This window comes from Phaethon aethereus, assembly GCF_964289735.1.
Source record: "Phaethon aethereus genome assembly, chromosome: 1".
Taxonomy (NCBI): domain Eukaryota; kingdom Metazoa; phylum Chordata; class Aves; order Phaethontiformes; family Phaethontidae; genus Phaethon; species Phaethon aethereus.
In genome coordinates, this window is record NC_138575.1 from 214,457,377 (window position 1) to 214,473,975 (window position 16,599).

Below are 16,599 nucleotides of genomic sequence, written 5' to 3' on the forward strand. Positions count from 1 at the left end.
GAGGTCATTTCCTCTCGTCCTGTCACTAGTTACTTGGGAGAAGAGAACAACACCCTCGTCACCACAACCCCCTTTCAGGTAGTTGTAGAGAGCAATAAGGTCTCCTCTCAGCCTCCTCTTCTCTATAGACTAAACAACCCCAGTTCCCTCAGCCACTCCCCATAAGACTTGTGCTCCAGCCCCCTCACCAGCTTCGTTGCCCTTCTCTGGATACGCACCAGCACCTCAACATCCTTCTTGTAGTGAGGGGCCCAAAACTGAACACAGGATTCAAGGTGCAGCCTCACCAGTGCCGAGTCCAGGGGCACGATCACTTCCCTACTCCGCTGGCCACACTAGTGCTGATACAGGCCAGGACGCTGTTGGCCTCCTTGGCCACCTGGGCACACTGCCGGCTCATGTTCAGCCGGCTGTCAACCAGCACCCCCAGGTCCCTTTCCACCGGCCTGCTCTCCCCCAACTCTTCCCCAAGCCTGTAGCATTGCCTGGGGTTGTTGTGACCCAAGTGCAGGACCTGGCACTTGGCCTTATTACACCTCATACAGTTGACCTCAGCCCACCAATCCAGCCTGTCCAGATCCCTCTGCAGAGCCCTCCTACCCTCCAGCAGATCAACACTCCCACCCAACTTGGTGTCATCTGCAACTTACTGAGGGAGCACTCCATCCCCTCATCCAGATCATCAGTAAAGATATTGAACAAGACCGGCCCCAGAACCAAGCCCTGAGGAACACCGCTTGTGACCAGCCAGCCCACAACTCTCTGGGCTCAGCCATCCAGCCAGTTCTTTACCCAGCGAAGAGTAAACCCGTCTAAGCCACGAGCCACCAGTCTCTCCAGGAGAATGCTGTGGGAGACGCTGTCAAAGGCTTTACTAAAGTCCAGGTAGACAACATCCACAGCCTTTCCCTCATCCACCAGTCACCTGGTCATAGAAGGAAATCAGATTGGTCAAGCAGGACCTGCCTTTCCCGAACCCATGCTGGCTGGGCCTGACCCCTTGGTTGTCCTGCAGATGCCCTGTGAGCACTCTCAAGACGAACCACTCCATGATCAGAGGTACAGAGGTCAGGCTGACAGGCCTGTAGTTCCCAGGATCCTCCTTCTGGCCTTTCTTGTAGATGGGAGATTGTTTGGGGTTTCTTCTGGGGGTATAGGTCTTAAGCAATTTAAGACTTTTTTCTTCCTTACCCCTACCCCCACACCCCCCTCCCCCCTGTAAAAGTGGGTCACAGAAAACTTGCAAGTTGGGACACTTTATTTTTGAAATATAAGCTGTCTTAATTAAGAAATAGGCATTCCTGTCAGCCACCGTGTATGGGGAGGGACAATTCAATTTAGATATAAAACCCACTTTTGCTAAAGCAATCAATTTGTACTGGAGCAAAACTAAAGACAGTGAAAAAATATGAGATCTGAAGATTGTATTTTTTCCAACTAAAAATATACTGAAGCACAGTTATAAAAAAAAAACCCAACAGTACAGCACTACTTAAAAGCAAAGACATTTTGCAGCCATTTACTAAAAAACAGTATTTCACTCATCAAATGCTAGCACCACTTAATTTGGCTCCATCAGCCTCCCATTGACTGAAGAGCAGCAAAACATTTAAGAGATGTGGGGTGTAGATGTTACGAGTTTGGACTCTGGATTATAACTGACCCTAACCACGTTCTCTTCCAGAACAACCTCTGGCAATTTATTCTCATCTATTCATTCTCATTCATTTCCACACAAGCTTTTGTGAGAGGAAACTCTTTCATCTACTTTCCTTAGTTATTAGCTTGTGGCAACAGGAGGAACAAACAAGCAGAAGCCATTTTACAGGCCTGACATAGAAAAATGATGTTCAATTTTTTGCTGCTGAGCTCTACAAAGGACTGGGACTAAGTAGTACCGGAAACAATCTGTATATACACTGATATAACCATAAAGGTAAAATAACTTAAGTTCATCCCTTATGTGAATCCCAGAATACAGAAAAGGACTGAACATTTGTGCTGTCCAACTGTTACATTTAATTTAGAAATACAAGGTTTTCAACCACAGCTTTAAGTCCAGCAAAGAATTACTTTAGTGATGACTCTCTCAATTCAGGAGTGTTCTTTTCCTGCCAAGCTACTTCATGTGCAAGGCTCCTGCTTTCTCCTCTCCAGTCCCCACTGCACCCTTTCACTCTGCCTTACGCTGGCTCTCGTGCTCATCAAACCCTGCTTAATAGATCAATTCAATTCACTACTGCAGCTGAAAACTGCCCCAGCTAAAAGCAGGGTAGTAACCTCTTCTGGGTTAGTGAATGAATCGAATCTGCTCAAGGAGAGATAAGGTACAAGACCAGAAAAAGAAGAAAGTACAGTTATGTGTCTGGGAGCAAAGGCAGCCAAGCACTTCCTCTTTAGGTAGCAGCAACATTTTAGAGCAGCTCAGTTTTAGGCTAAATTAAACACTGTCAACAAAAACCTAAGAAAATAAAAAACTGTAAAGAAGACAGTGTAAAAACTGATGCAGATGTTTTGCAGTATAGCACGACATTGGCTGAGAAGGTTCCCACCCCACCTTGGCTTTCTGACAAGATGTAACTGTCTGCGGGGCCACAATGTCAAGCAGATCAGGAAAGCATTCTGGATTTCTGGGTTTGTTTTTCTTTTCAAATAAATGAAAAGGGGGAGCTTCCCCCCTATGCCATGACTGCACAACTGAGCAAACCATAACATAGCAGAAATCTTTTTACCCGTCTTGGCTGCTGAAGAACTTTTAATTACAGAGCTGTTTAAGCTGCTTTATCTTTAGCCAGACCTGACAGATCACCGCTACACCTCTCATGGCTCATTTCAAGCCCATTCTCTGCTGGTGCAAGTATTCATGCTCTCACACAGCAAACTGGATCAGAAAACAGATACAAAGGAAAAATTACTGGAGGTGAGGGGGAGGAGAGGAAATGTTCTTCTCTGTATTAGTTTCCTGATCCAGTTCACTATATGCTCACACAAATAGCTGCCACTTCTGTTTGTACAGGTTCAGAGCGAAAACATTCACTGTCAGACGTGACAAATACTTAGGTCCACACTGCTACCAAACAGTTAATTAACTTTTATTATCATGTAACTGGATATTGTCACAATTTTCACTCAAGGAACACTTCAATGGGAGCTTAAATTATGCCAGGACTGCTGCAGTCCCACTCTTCCCCTTCTCTTTATTACGTATCCTGATAATTTTGTTGCACCAGCCCTGGTACAGAGTTGAAAGTACATACTCAATGACTTGTTTTTCTACAGGACTTTGCCTGGGGCCAGCTCACTACTCAATCCTGCAAGCACCACTACAGGAGAAACACCGAGGTGGGGACAGAAGGGAGTGCTCACCTGCAGCGATTCTAGCTTAGATCAGCTTTCAGGATATGTTTACACAGATGGATGCAAACAGATCCTGACTCCTCTACCTACACCCTAATGTACTGGCAGAAAGCCAGCTGCAACTGAGGTGATATAACCAAGTCTAACTGCACGCTCAAGCTAAGATACTTCACCTGTACAATACTCTCCCAATACTTCGACTCCTTTAGCCTTAATGTATTTTTGTAGACTTGCTTCATTATACAACGAAACCTCCTTGATCCTAAGGCACTGATTATCAAGGTGCCTCCAACAGCAACACACACGTGCATTACACTTGCTACTGGCAAAGATACAATGCTAGCCTCCCAGGCAAATAAGAAGCCTTTTTATTCAGGTCTCAGAGGTACTGGAAAATGTTGAAAATACGTTTGGGCTGTGTCCATGTCCTCCCACCCCACCAGCTTCACTCACAGCATCCATTCTGCTACCAGACCCCACCACCCCCCATGCCCTTCTCCTCCCCTCCTAGGGCCAAATTCAATACACATCTCCGCTCCTGCCCCTCACCCCTCAAGCATCAGGCTCTACCCCCATAGAACACTTATGCCCTCAAACCGAGCTGTCCCCACCACCATCTCTCTCCTCCCTAGCACCCGACTCCCCCCAAAACATGCTCTTTGCTCTTCTCACTCCAGGGTCAGGCTGCCCTTTGATATCTCTCCTGCCCTCTACCCCCACCCCAGACCAGCTCCCTCCTTTTATATGCCTCGTGCCCTTCCCCCCCAGGCCAGACTCCCCCAGCTCTGATGTCCCGTGTGCCCTCACCACATATTCCTCGTACCCTTCCCCCTCACCCCAGGCCAGGCTACCCCATAACTCTCGTCCCTTCCCCTCCATCCCAGGCCAGGCCTCAGGCCCCCGCCCTCCCCGCCCTGACATCCCCCATAGCCTCCCACCCAAAACCAAGGCCAGGCCCCTCCACCCCTGTGCCCTGGCCCCCCCCACACACCCACCAGGTAGAGGGTGCTGTAGATGCGGAGGGACTCGGCCAGCGCCCCCTGCGTGACGTGCAGGACGGCCCGGGAGCACCGCGGGTGCCAGGTGTGCCCGATCTCGTAGCAGCTGTGGGGGATGGACTTGCTCAGCGCCGCCATCTTTGCTGCGCGCGGGGACGGGGCGGGGGGGGGCGCGTGGCCGCCGCGTCACCGCCGATGCAGGAGAAAGGTCGCGCGGGGCGCTGGCGGCGGCGGGGTTATTAGCGGGCAGCCGCTCTCCCCCGCCCCCCCCTTCCCTCCCCTCCGCGCCGCGCGGCTCGCGTGAGGCCCGCAGCCAATCCGCGGCCGCCGGGGGGCGTGGAGCGGCAGAGGCGGGGCGACGCCAGCCGCCGCGCGGGGCGACGCCGCAGGTGGGCCGGGGTCTGTGCGCGGCGCTGCGCGTGTCCCACCCGTGTGCCGCCCTTCCCCCCTCCCCGCGTCCCTGGCAGCACCGCGCACCCGGCCGGGGCTCCCGCTCCCCCCCCACCCGAGCCTGCCCCCCAACCCGAGCCTGCCCCGCCCCCGGCCCTCCTCCCGCCGCGGAGCCCCGGCAGCGCAGAGCCCGGGCCGGCACCCTGCCCTGCCCGGTATCCCTGCCCGGTACCCCTGCCCTGCCCGATACCCCTGCCCGGTATCCCTGCCATGCCCTGCCCGGGGGGGGGGCCACAGGGAGTGCAGGCAGGGAGAATCTGACTGGAACCCCCTCCGCGACCCCGGGCGGGGAGCTGGCGGGTCGCAAGCCCCCAGCGCGGCAGCAGCAGGCGGGAGAGCCGAGCGGGGGCTGCACAGCAGCAGGGGGGAGGCTTGGGTGGTGAGACCCTGGCCCATGTTGCCCAGGGCAGTGGTAGATGCCCCATCCCTGGAACCATCCCAGGTCAGGTTGGACGGGGCTCTGAGCACCCTGCTCTAGTTGAAGATGTCCCTGCTCCCTGCAGGGGGGTTGCACTAAGTGGCCTTTAAAGGTCCCTTCAACCCAAACCGTGCTGTGAGGCTGTGGCGGGCAGCGGCGCGGTGCTGGTGCTCGAAGGCTCGGTGCAGCCCCCCGCAGTACAGCGTGCGGGCCGCGCTCCGCGCCCCCCGGTGCAGCTGAGCGGGAGAAAGGCGACTGCAGCCGTGCGGGGACTGGGAGCGACTGCGTTGCGAGGAGAGGATTGAAGCCGGTTGGTACTCTCCGGTTTGGAGAGAAGGGGAGGGTGCAATATGATGGAGTTTTCCAAAACCATGAAGGCAGTGACTGATAACACGGTTATAGTTCAGCTGCAAAACTGGCATCTGGTTCCAGCTTGAAATTTTTATTATTTTGGGACTAAGTGGGCTGGGTGTGTCGGGACCGGGGACCTTACACTTCGTCTCTGTTAAGTAACAGTTTGCAAACACTCGGTCCTGATGGAGCAAGTACGCTCTGTACTTGCTCTGTGCAGTGGTCAAGTCAAGGAGAGGTTATTTCAAGACCTCCCGAGATACATCCCGAGGCAAACTGGAAGATCAGCAAACTAACCTGCGGTCAAATGCAGACTCGGAGCCGACCCCGCAGCAAGAAAATTCCTCCCCTTTACAGCCTGCCTCAAGTCATCCTCCTGCACAGCCTGCGTGTTCCTCTCGTTGGTCAGACTTGAGACCAGCCTGTACTGCTCCCAACAAGACAGAGAAAATTTGACGTTAATTTTCCAAAAACCTTTACCGTTCCTTCCAAGAAGCCTCCTCTGGGTGCAAGAGCATACTTGCATTTCCAATTTAGCAGCCCATAGATGGGCAAGTTGGACGGTTCAGCAGAACTCGGAGCCACTGCGAGACTATTTGCAGCCTCCTGGCAAATCTGCAGTTGGGAGATTTTTGGCCTAAATAGTTCAATTATGCTATTTCAGTCAAGTGTGCTTGACCAACCAACCCTGTGTTAGGTAGAACTCTGCCTATGACAGTCAGTATTTAAAATCTAGTAGAAAACCCTGGAGATGACTTTAAATTCAGCTGTAATGCTGAGGTGCAGCTCCCCCATGGCTGCGGTTGCATGGCTGGCGAAGACAGTGAATATTGCTGTGTGCTGACCCGGGCAGGGAAACAGCGTTGGCAAAGATAACCTGCTGCAACGTTGTCTGGACTTTGGCTTGGACCCAGTGCCTTGCTTGCTGTTTTTGTATTACTCTGTTAAAGAGCTGTTTGTGGGCAGAAAAGGCAGTTATTGCCTAAGATACGGATTCTGGCCCTCTTGCTTGCGTGTTCTGGCTTTGCTGCTCCTCTGGGTTTAAGGCTTGCTTGCTGCCTTGTATTTGTGGGCAGGGAACTATGTCACATACAATATTAATAATTGCATAAGCTAATAATTTCACTTCTGAGACATGTTTTTGCAAACAGCCCTCATTTTTTAGGACTTCCCCTGCTCAAGTTAAGGAAAACTGGTGAAGAAGGTACCCTGTTCATTTGTGCAGCAACCCTGATCTGACTGAATAGCTGCCTGCTCAGAACTGGAGGCTTTTGCGTCTCTCCTGTTGGGCCAGCTGAGGAAGACGCTGAAGATGCACTAATAAAGAAGGCGGCACAGCCCTGACCTTGATCCAGGCCCTTTTCCATGCGGTCGCAATACTCTGGGGAGATGCCCTCAGGGTGAAGCAGCGGCGGAATATCGCTGGTAGCCCCACTGGCATTGGATGCCAGCCCAGGCTACTCTGTCCTGTGAGAAACTCACCCTTGATTGGAACGGGGACAAAACAGTCTTGGAAAAGGAAGGAGTCACATGAATTAATAAAAACATTGAGGACCTTTACTGGTGCCCCTGTAAGTACCTGGGTTTTTGGGAGCTCTCCTTGTTGCGTGAGCAAGGCCGTGTACTGGGAAGAGCAGGCTGCCTCTATAACGTTACTTAAACGATTGCCGGCGATGCATCCCGTGGCATAAGGCCAGGTGACGTGGCACACGCTGCTCAGGGCTTGCCTTGCCATATCCAGGTGCCTTGGAGAGAGTTACTCAGAGTGGTCCCAAAAAGAAAGCCAGGGCGTGCGCTAAGAAGCATGAGGGGAAGCTGAAAGTGCTCAAGTTACTCCCTGGTCCTCATTAATGTAGTAGTATCAGGTACACCAGCGTGTCTGGATAAAAATTTAAGCAGCCAAAAAAGCCAGGTACGCATGTAAGCCTCGTTAGGCTAGGACAGTGTCGGCATCCCAGTCTCCGTGCCTTGCGCTACGCAAGGGACCACGTGGCAGCACCGCGCTGCGTTTAGACTCTCTCCTCCAGTTGCCCACGTACCCGTTTGCAGCTGGATTAACAAAGCACAGCTTCCCGCGCAAGTCCAGGGCCAGACTCAGTCTTTAGCAGCAGACCTTGCGCAGGGGACAGCACTGCGATCCTCCGGTTTACCCATACAGGTGATACTGGTTGTATTAGGGAATCGGATCGCTTGAGTGGCAACTGCTGAATGAAGAAGAGGAGTGCCTGCCTTTCCAGCATTCAGTGGGTCTCACAGCCCAAGAACATTCTCTGCTGATATCTTCAGTGTACCTGCTATCTATATGCTGATACCTGACAGATCTGATGTCCGCCGGTAATTTATATATCTCCTCTCAGCCCCTGAGGGTGGCTGGAGGTGTGAAGAATTCCGCCTGCCTTCGCAGCGAGTAGGTACCGGTGTTACCAGGTGGTCTAGCTGGGAGTCCAGGGCGCAGCATTAACTAATTGGAACAAAATCGGGCAGGAAAACAAAGAAACTGAGGAAAGAAGCCAAACGGGGATCTTCACATTGCAGGAGGCTTTGCCTTCCAAATGCATTGGGAACTGGGAAATCTTCCTTCTAAACATTTTTAAGTATCAGAACAATCTGGAAACATTTTAACTTGGAAGAAATGTAATGCTTTGCCCTCTCCTCATGCTGCTTTCCAACTTGTGTGCTTTTTTTTTTTTTTTTTTTTTTTTTTTTTGCCATGTACTTGTTTTGTCCCCTGGGACAGGTGATCCAGCTTTTCCCTGCTATTCATGCAGTTCTCGGTGCCTGAACTTCACTTCTGGAAGTAGCTTCTCTTTTCCAATAAGAACTGCCCTTTCCAGCAGAACTGCTTTTTCCAGCAGAAGGGGTTTTTTGCACTTGCTTACTTTCCTTCTTTTCCCATTCTTCCACGTTCATTGTTTTTCTCCTTTGGTTTGTTCTCCTGCCATCTCTGTGATTGTCTCATGCCTCCATCATGAAGTTTATGAAATCCAGGCTGAAAAATATTCTGCTGCTAAAAAAGCTAGGGATTAAATTCATCCTTCTGCTCAGATCAGTGGAGGTAATGTGTACATGCAGACGTTTGCTGCCTTCAGTAAACTGCAGAGGACCTTAGAGATGTTGCTGTGCTGGGTGCTCACCAGCGAGATGTCAATATATGGCCAGAAAATTTGTAAAAAAGGACGAAATTTCAGGAGAGTGCTGAAAACCTTTGAGAAAGGAGGTCTGGAGTTTCATGCCATCAGTGATGTACCTAGGGATAGTCAGCTCCACCAAGCTCCCTTTTTTTTCAAAAGCCAGGACAAATGGTTGGTGCAGTATATAATTAGGTTTGTAGAAATAAACCACAAGCTTGTAACATACATCACTAATACATGAAATGGCTATATTGAATGGAGTCAGTGGCCATTAATTGAGGTGGTTTTTACTTTCCACCAGGGAGAGAAGGACCCTTGAAGAACTACTTTCACCCTTGTCTCTGAAACTACTTACACTTTAAACTTAACCCATTTTGAAGAGAGATTCTCTTTTGGCTTACAGTCATGAATGCTACTTACTCATTTTTTAGCAGGGAATAATCTCAAAATACTCTCATGTTTGCTGATATTTCAAGGTAAAGGAATTAACTGGAAGTTTTCCCATTTTCCAGATGCAATCATTTCCAAAATAAATATGGGATGGGCTGTGGGATAATACCCTGTGAACATTTTAATACACACAATAATATCTTCCAGTTTATACAAATCTGGATTTTTTCCAGACATAAATGTTGCAGCCGTTCTTACAGAGGTACCAAGGATTACATCAGGAAAATAAAATCCTAATGTTCACCACACTGATTTCTGCAGGCCAAACCAAGAGGTGTCATATGAGCCATATTCATGCTACTGGTGTTGGTAGAATTATACTTCAACTGAATTTAGCCTGTGGTGCTGCTGTTCCTGGAGACAGTGATTTCTCCTTTCTACATCAGGTGACAGAATTGGTTGTTAAAGGCTAAATTAAGTCACTGGATTCACTAGAAGGGGAGTAAGAGGCATGCATGTGGACAGCATCCCAAGAGCGGCCCAGAACAGCAACTGTGACCCTGCTGCTTCTCTGCTGCTTTCCTGCTTTCCAGGAAAGTGCTTTCTGTAGTTCTGGAAGGAATGCAACATCCCGTCTTGCCTCATCCAGGTACCTCAGTGTACTCCTGTGCTTGACACTCCCTCGCCCAGGTAATAAAGGCTGGTTCCCAACCTTCATTTGACCGAAACCTCTACAACCCACCTTTGCACCACCCAGATGGAATAGAATCTTTTCTGATGGACAGGTTGTGTGCTGTCAAAAGGTATGTCTGCCCGTGCTCTACAGTCACAGTGCTGTGTCTGGAACTTGTGTCCTTCCTCCGCCATCCTCCAGTCTCGGTGATCAAATTCAGCAGTCAGGAAAGACCTCTCCCACATAGCTTCCATGTCCTTCATTTCTGCATACCAGCTGGGGGCAAGCAGCCTTGAAACAGATGATGTTCACCTTTCCGTGACTATGTGTGGGAAGGATGAGAACAGGCTGGGCTTGCACGCTGCTGCAGCGGGGCTCTGAGCCAGCATCAGAGGGGTCTGCACTCCTAAAGAGGTCCAAGGAGTGAACTAGAGCTCTGGATCTCCGCTGTCCGTGCCTTTCGCTCTCTGACTCTTCTTTGGGCCTTTTGAATGAGATCTAAGATAAAAATGCTCTAGAGATGTCTGGCCCGGAGTAAGGTAGACACAAGCTGGTCATTCCCGTCTGCCTGCAGGAGCAGCAGTCAGTGGTTGGCTGTTCTTCAGCAGCGTCGATGCAGAGGATCTTTCACAAAGTAGGAGAGAAAAAGGAGGCAGGAATGAATGATGAAATCCTCAAGTTAAAAAAGTTTGTTTGCCACTCCTCTTCACCCATTTCCATCTTTTTTGAGGTCGTTACTGCAACATTATTTATGCTTCAAACACAGACTTTTTTCAAAGTCATGAATAGTTTCATGAACTTAAGAAAAGACTCAGAAGGAGCCATTTTTTTCCCTGTTTGAAGTTCCTAGTGCGCTTAAAGTTTCTGTAATAAAACCATCAGTCCATAAAGTTGGGCTGGGAAGGCCACAGATAGAAATATAGTTATTCTAAAGCAACCGAGCACCCAACAGCTCCTTTGAAAACTAATGCTAGTTTCTAAGGACTCAGCACTTTTAAAAAGGCTTTCAATTTAAGCCTGAGTTTTTCCAGAGGAATAATGAACAATAAATTTCAGCAACTTAATTTTCAAATACTCCTGTTGAAATAGCCTCCGGACTCCAATCACTCCTGCTGCCAGCGCTTGGACACCACAGCAGCAGAATTCAGCAGCCAAAGTAGCAGCTGCTGAACCACTGCATTTTGCAGGTTTGTATTTTCAAGCAAACTGGCAGTGATTTTGGGTTATCCTGCAGTGTTGGGTTGATAAATGACATCGTCCTTCAGCAGGACTCTGGATGTCCAAAGCTGTGAGCAGGGTCCATGGCTTGGAGGAGGCTCTTTGGGGCAAGCTGCACCCTCTGCCTTTAGTTTCAGGTGGGTGGCTGAGCAGCTCCCCTTTGCTGCAAGGTGTCTTGAAATACCTTCAAACTGTAAAGGAAAGAAGCAACACACCCATGGTTACTATTAGCTTTTGAAATACTGGGTTTAAGCGGGCAGATGTGGCTCTAGACTTCCACATTTAGACCTCCTGTCAAAAATCAAGGCAGTATAAAAAGCCAGTTACGGATGTGATGGGACTGCAAAGAAACTGATGGCAACAAGAGACTCTGCTTTTGGTTTCTCTCTGCCGGACCGAGCTTTGAATGTACATGAAAAAGAACCAAGGACAGAAGTTGAAGCAAACTAGTTAAAACTGTCAAAAGAACCATTTTTAAACATAGAAGCATTCAGAGAACAAAACCTCCTTTTCAGCACCGCTGGCTCATTCCTAGGGGCCATTTCTTACATTTCTGCTAAATCGGTTGAGAAAGTCACTAAAGCATAGCAACGCTGCAGTGTCCCTAGGAAAAAAAAAAGCACCAAAGAGCCTTGAGAAAACTCTGAATGGTGCAGAAAGCAAGAACGAATGTTTTATATATGTGGTATTGTTAAAACTCCCAAGTGGCATAAATATAATAAACAATAGTGAAGAATGGGGTATTTCTGTTTGTTTCCCCACACTCAAGATGACCTAACCCACCTCAGGCATGGTTCCACTTTGGGACTTGTGAGTTATTTGATCGGTCCAAACTTGTGAAAATAAACACTATTATTCTACTGTTCTACATTGTGCATTCTTTTGTTCTCTGTAAATAGACTGAGAACAAGCAAATGAAAGTAAATTATAATAAAATACAAATCAAAATCAAAACTGCAGATAAACCAAAACCAACACATGGGAAAAAAAATGTAATAAACACAAAAATAATGAAATGGTATATTCATCACTGAGCACAGCTCTGTGTGCTCCAGATGACTTTGCCAGTGTTTTATGGTTGAGTTCTGATCTCATTTACAGACGTCTCCTGCAGAGACTTCCCTCATCTGGCATGGCCAAGAAAAAATCTAACATTTTAAGGTCAGTATTTTTAGAGAACCGTGTGGGAGTTACGTGCTCAGATCCCATTGGATTTCCATGCAGGTCGGACACCTAACTTTGTGTCTCTAAAAAAATCCCCTCCTTAAAGCAAGAGGTTATTTCTTTGGCCCTCCCAATATTGTTCTCCAGAGAATAGTTTCCAGTGTTTTGCCTAGTTGTAAGTAAATGCTGTGGGGTTATCTTGGTATCTGAGTACCCAGCTAGAAGAGACAAACATCAGTGTAAATTCTTTATTAGGAATAGGTTTGCTCTTTGGACCCTAAGCCCAAAACCCCATCCAGCCTCTGTGCAGCAGTAACATCTCAGAGGCATGTTCTGCAGATCATTTAATATTTGTCCAGCTTTGTGCACATCATGTGTTAAGAATTACTATTGTTTATAACATAAACGATAGGGCTTTCACCACTCTCTGGGAGAGGTCATTTTGCAGCCTGATGTATGTCACTGTCAGAAAGCTTCTCATGATGTTTTTATGGTGTTTTTTAGCATTGGAAGATTTTGAAGATAGGGAGCAGAAAACTTACTGAGTGGGCTAGAGCTTGGAATGCAAGTGCGTATGCATGTGCATAGAGATGAGGTAACTGGTCAGACGTGCTATCATTTTACGCTCCCCTCCCACACCAGGAAAGCACCTTCCTTTTACATCCTATTTATAGAAAATAAAAGAATTTAGCCTAAATTTTTTTTTTTTTTTTGAGAAGAGGTGTAATGGTAATGTTTTATATGGATCTTTTCAGTCAAAAACCTAGGGGGAAACTGATACCGCCCTGGCTGGGATAGTACACTGCCCCTAAAAACACTGAAGACGGTTCATGACCTGATGTCCATGAGTGTGCAATTCATGTCTCAGCACCGAATGGGCATGAAGCAACATTAACCCAAATGATATATTTCAAATAAGTTCCCTCATACCAGAACTTCCATAAACTTTACATGGGAAATGGCGATGTATGCGAGGAAATTATACCTCCTCTCGGCACTCCCACCCCCACTGAACTGCATCCATCTCTGTGTAGGGAGAAAGATTTGATGTAAAAATAGTGCAGAAAAGTTTATTTTCAGATGATGAAGTGAAATTTTATGTTAACTAAATAGCCTCGGTTGAAAGAGTATACTGCTTTTACCACTGTACGGAGGAGCTTTAATTATTAATGGTCCAAAAAAAGAGAGATACAGGTTTACAGTACAGGTCACCAGCTCCCAGTCTCAAAAAAATTGTCACTTAACATCCAGTGTCTCAGTTTGTTTTAGCTGAAGAAAATAAACCCCAGGCCATGTCTTAACAGTACCACTTACAGAAGGACTTTTGAAAATTCTCTCTCTCCATGTTAACAAAAGATTTCTTGAAATGCTGGCTTCTTACTCACCGAAATCGTGTTCCTGGGACACGGTCCATCCTTTAGTAATTCAGAGCCTGGAGAGGCATGGGATTACACTTTATGTGCAAGTCTTACAATAAAGGTGTTAGAATGATCCTCTAGTCAGGCTGAAGCTAAGCAATTTTTATCCTATGGTTCTGCATTGTTGCCCAAGGGTTCTTGCATAAATTCTCGGTTAGACTCCAGCTTCTTATTACACCTGAGCCTATATTAATTCCTCTTAACTTTACCCAACTCCCTGGAGCAGCTGAGGGATGAGACAGACATCCTAAACTCCTTTGATAGTCAAGAGAGAGTGGGGCATCTCCAGTACCACCGCATTAGATCTGAACTGGACTCTCGAGTACCTTCTCCGTCTGCCTTGACTGCACAGGATTCAATGGCAGACTAACCTAGCAGCGGCAAAAACGATCAAAAAACTCACCCTTGGCTGCACAACCCCCACATCAGGTGCGTAAGGAGAGACAAGGTTTGGGGCAGCATGGAGACCCACACTGGTCTTCTCAGTGGTTGTCCTCCACGGCAGTGGTCTTGGTGTGCTGGCAAAGTGCACCCTTGAGAGCCTTTCCCACAAGGTTAAAATACGGAGGGACCCATCTAAGCTTTGGCTGCACTGGAGGAGCAGATACAGTAGCTTTTGTCTAAATTGGGAGTCTGACCCTTCATTGCTTTGCACCTTGCCTTCAGAGCAAGGAGGTCTATATGCCGGTCTTCTTTCCAACTGATTTCTTCATACATCTGGAGTGATTTTATGTCATAAATAATAACCTCACCTCTCAATACAGCGCTATGCCCAGCTGTGGCCTGAAGTTTTCATGTTTGGGAAATAATTGGCTTTAGTTTTGCTCGGGGAATATTTGGGTTAAATGGCAGCTTTCTTATGTTTTTTATGCACGTTTTTAGGAGTTTTCTTTTGTATAAAATAAGTTTTCATAGTTCCCCAAGGATGTGTGTATAGTGTCAACAGTAATGAATGTCGTGAACTTTTACCATAAGGAACTGAAATATCATGGTAACCTAGTTTTCATGGTAATTTGACCCCACGGAAGTCTCTCCAAGGAATAAAAATGCCTGAGAAAAACAGAATTCACATAAACTCTTGTTATTTTCTAAGTTCATCTATATGTCTATGGGGAATTAGATGAATTGTCAGCCTCTAAATATAAATTACACTGCTCAAGAATGAAAGATCAGTACATACTCAAATGCTTGATCCAGCAATAATAAAAATAATATTCTGCATTTGTTCCATTGATAACAAAACCTCAGTACAGTGCTAAAACACCATCGTGATCAGCATGGTAGAAAAGAATCAGGGTGCGGTTCCTTGACAGTTGAAGCCAATCTAAGCTGATCTGTTTTCTTTCGCGGTCACACCACCCCTCCTCATCATCACGGCACTATTTATTTTGTACTCTGTTAGTTTTCTAACAATTAGTACCTGGACACGCCCTGCCAGGGAGTCAGAGGAAGAGCATATGTGCACATAGAGTCAGGTGGGTCGCCCTCCATGTAATCGCCTTAGGCGTGCAAGGAACCCAAGGTAGATGTGAAATGGCAGCAAAGCCTTCCAGACAAGTGTTGAATGACATCATTTGTGCTCAGACTAATTTTGAAAGTCCTTTGGTCTATGTAACAGTAATCCATATGATTAATTTGCCAACTTGGATAAAAATTAAGAAACCTGTTTGCCAAAGACTTGTCAAACCAGTCCCTCTCACTGTCTGGAATGAAGTTCACGTGTTTTTCTTCATATGAAAGTATCGCTGCTTTAACTATATAGGAATAGGTACAGAAAAAGGAAAACTATGAATGTCATATGCAAATGGTTTATGGAAGAGCAATTCTGTCAGTGTGAGAAAGGGGGATAAACTATAGTGAAAGTGGGATAAACTACACTGAAAGAAGGAGTAGAATAAAGCAGATGTCTCCTGCGATTACATCCATATTTTATGTCTACATGTATTAGCAAAGACACATCTCCTTAAATGAAATAATTATAACGGCTCCCAAACTGAGTGCATACTGTGATCATTTAAAGAGAAAACAACCATTAATAAATAAATAAAAAAAGAAGAATTGCAGAGGAGACTGGAATTTGGAAATAATTAGCGCTCAGTGACTATATTTTAAGTGGCCCACGAAGTGAAGAATACTGCCGCTGTGAACTGGGCAGTCCAACTACGGCTGGAAGAATGCAGTACTGCTGCCTATTTAAACTTCTTTGCGATGCCATAAGGACCTGGAGGCAGTTGTGTGTATAACGTAAAGCCGCTTTACTGGCACGTGACGCGGCTCCTCGTGAGAGTCGTGCCAACAGTGCCTGCCGGCACGGGGACGGGTTTCGCTGTGGACCCAGTCCCCCTTTGTGTGTTCGCAGGCGCTACGGAAGCGGTGTGAACGCAGCGAACTTCACCTCCTGGCAGATGTCAAATTTTATTCCCAGGAGAATGACCCACCGCCTGCCTGACACAATACAAAGAAGGTTTTTTTCCCAGCCGTGCCCTGCAAGTCAATACTTGCTGTTATGTAATTAAACACGGCGTATCAGCTCACAAGGGCTTTTTAATGGGGAAAAAAAATACATTTTAAGATTTGTGGCCGGGTTCATCAGCACGCTTGAGAGCTCTGTGCTGCTCCAATGACACAGAACAACCTTAAGCTTGCAATAACTGATTGATTAAACCAGCTCGTCGTGGTAGCGCTGGAGCAGTGCAAACCGGCCGAAGCGTATCGGCAAATCCGCCACCTCAGCTCCTATTTTAAGGGACTTATATCTCGGCCTAACTTAATTTCCAAAGTTGAAAAATTTAATTCATTTAAGTAATTAATTAATTTCCATGTTTAAAAGCTTGGTATTTACTTCTTGGGTGATAAATTAATTAATTTAAATGTTTAAAAGCTTAGCATTCACTTCTTGGGTAATACATTTGATGAGAAAGCACTATAGGATGCTTTCAAAAAAATCTGTCCCCTGTGTCCGTAAGCAGGTTTGTGTGATGTGGGTGACAACTGGGTGTGAGGACCAGGATCGGGTGCAATGTGGGTGAGT

At 47.1% G+C, this 16,599-nt stretch overlaps 1 protein-coding gene across 1 annotated transcript in view; it reads right to left on the bottom strand.

The window, feature by feature from the left end:
* Positions 1-5,170, bottom strand: part of TMEM135 (transmembrane protein 135) — a gene marked incomplete at its 3' end in the record, with an annotated part of 196,066 nt that extends 190,896 nt beyond the window's left edge. The window contains exon 1 of the mRNA XM_082001436.1: positions 4,353-5,170. Coding sequence (XP_081857562.1) covers positions 4,353-4,493 — 141 coding nt within the window. The 5' untranslated portion in view covers positions 4,494-5,170. The remainder of the gene's footprint in view (positions 1-4,352) is intronic.
* Between the last annotated feature and the right edge of the window lie 11,429 nt (positions 5,171-16,599).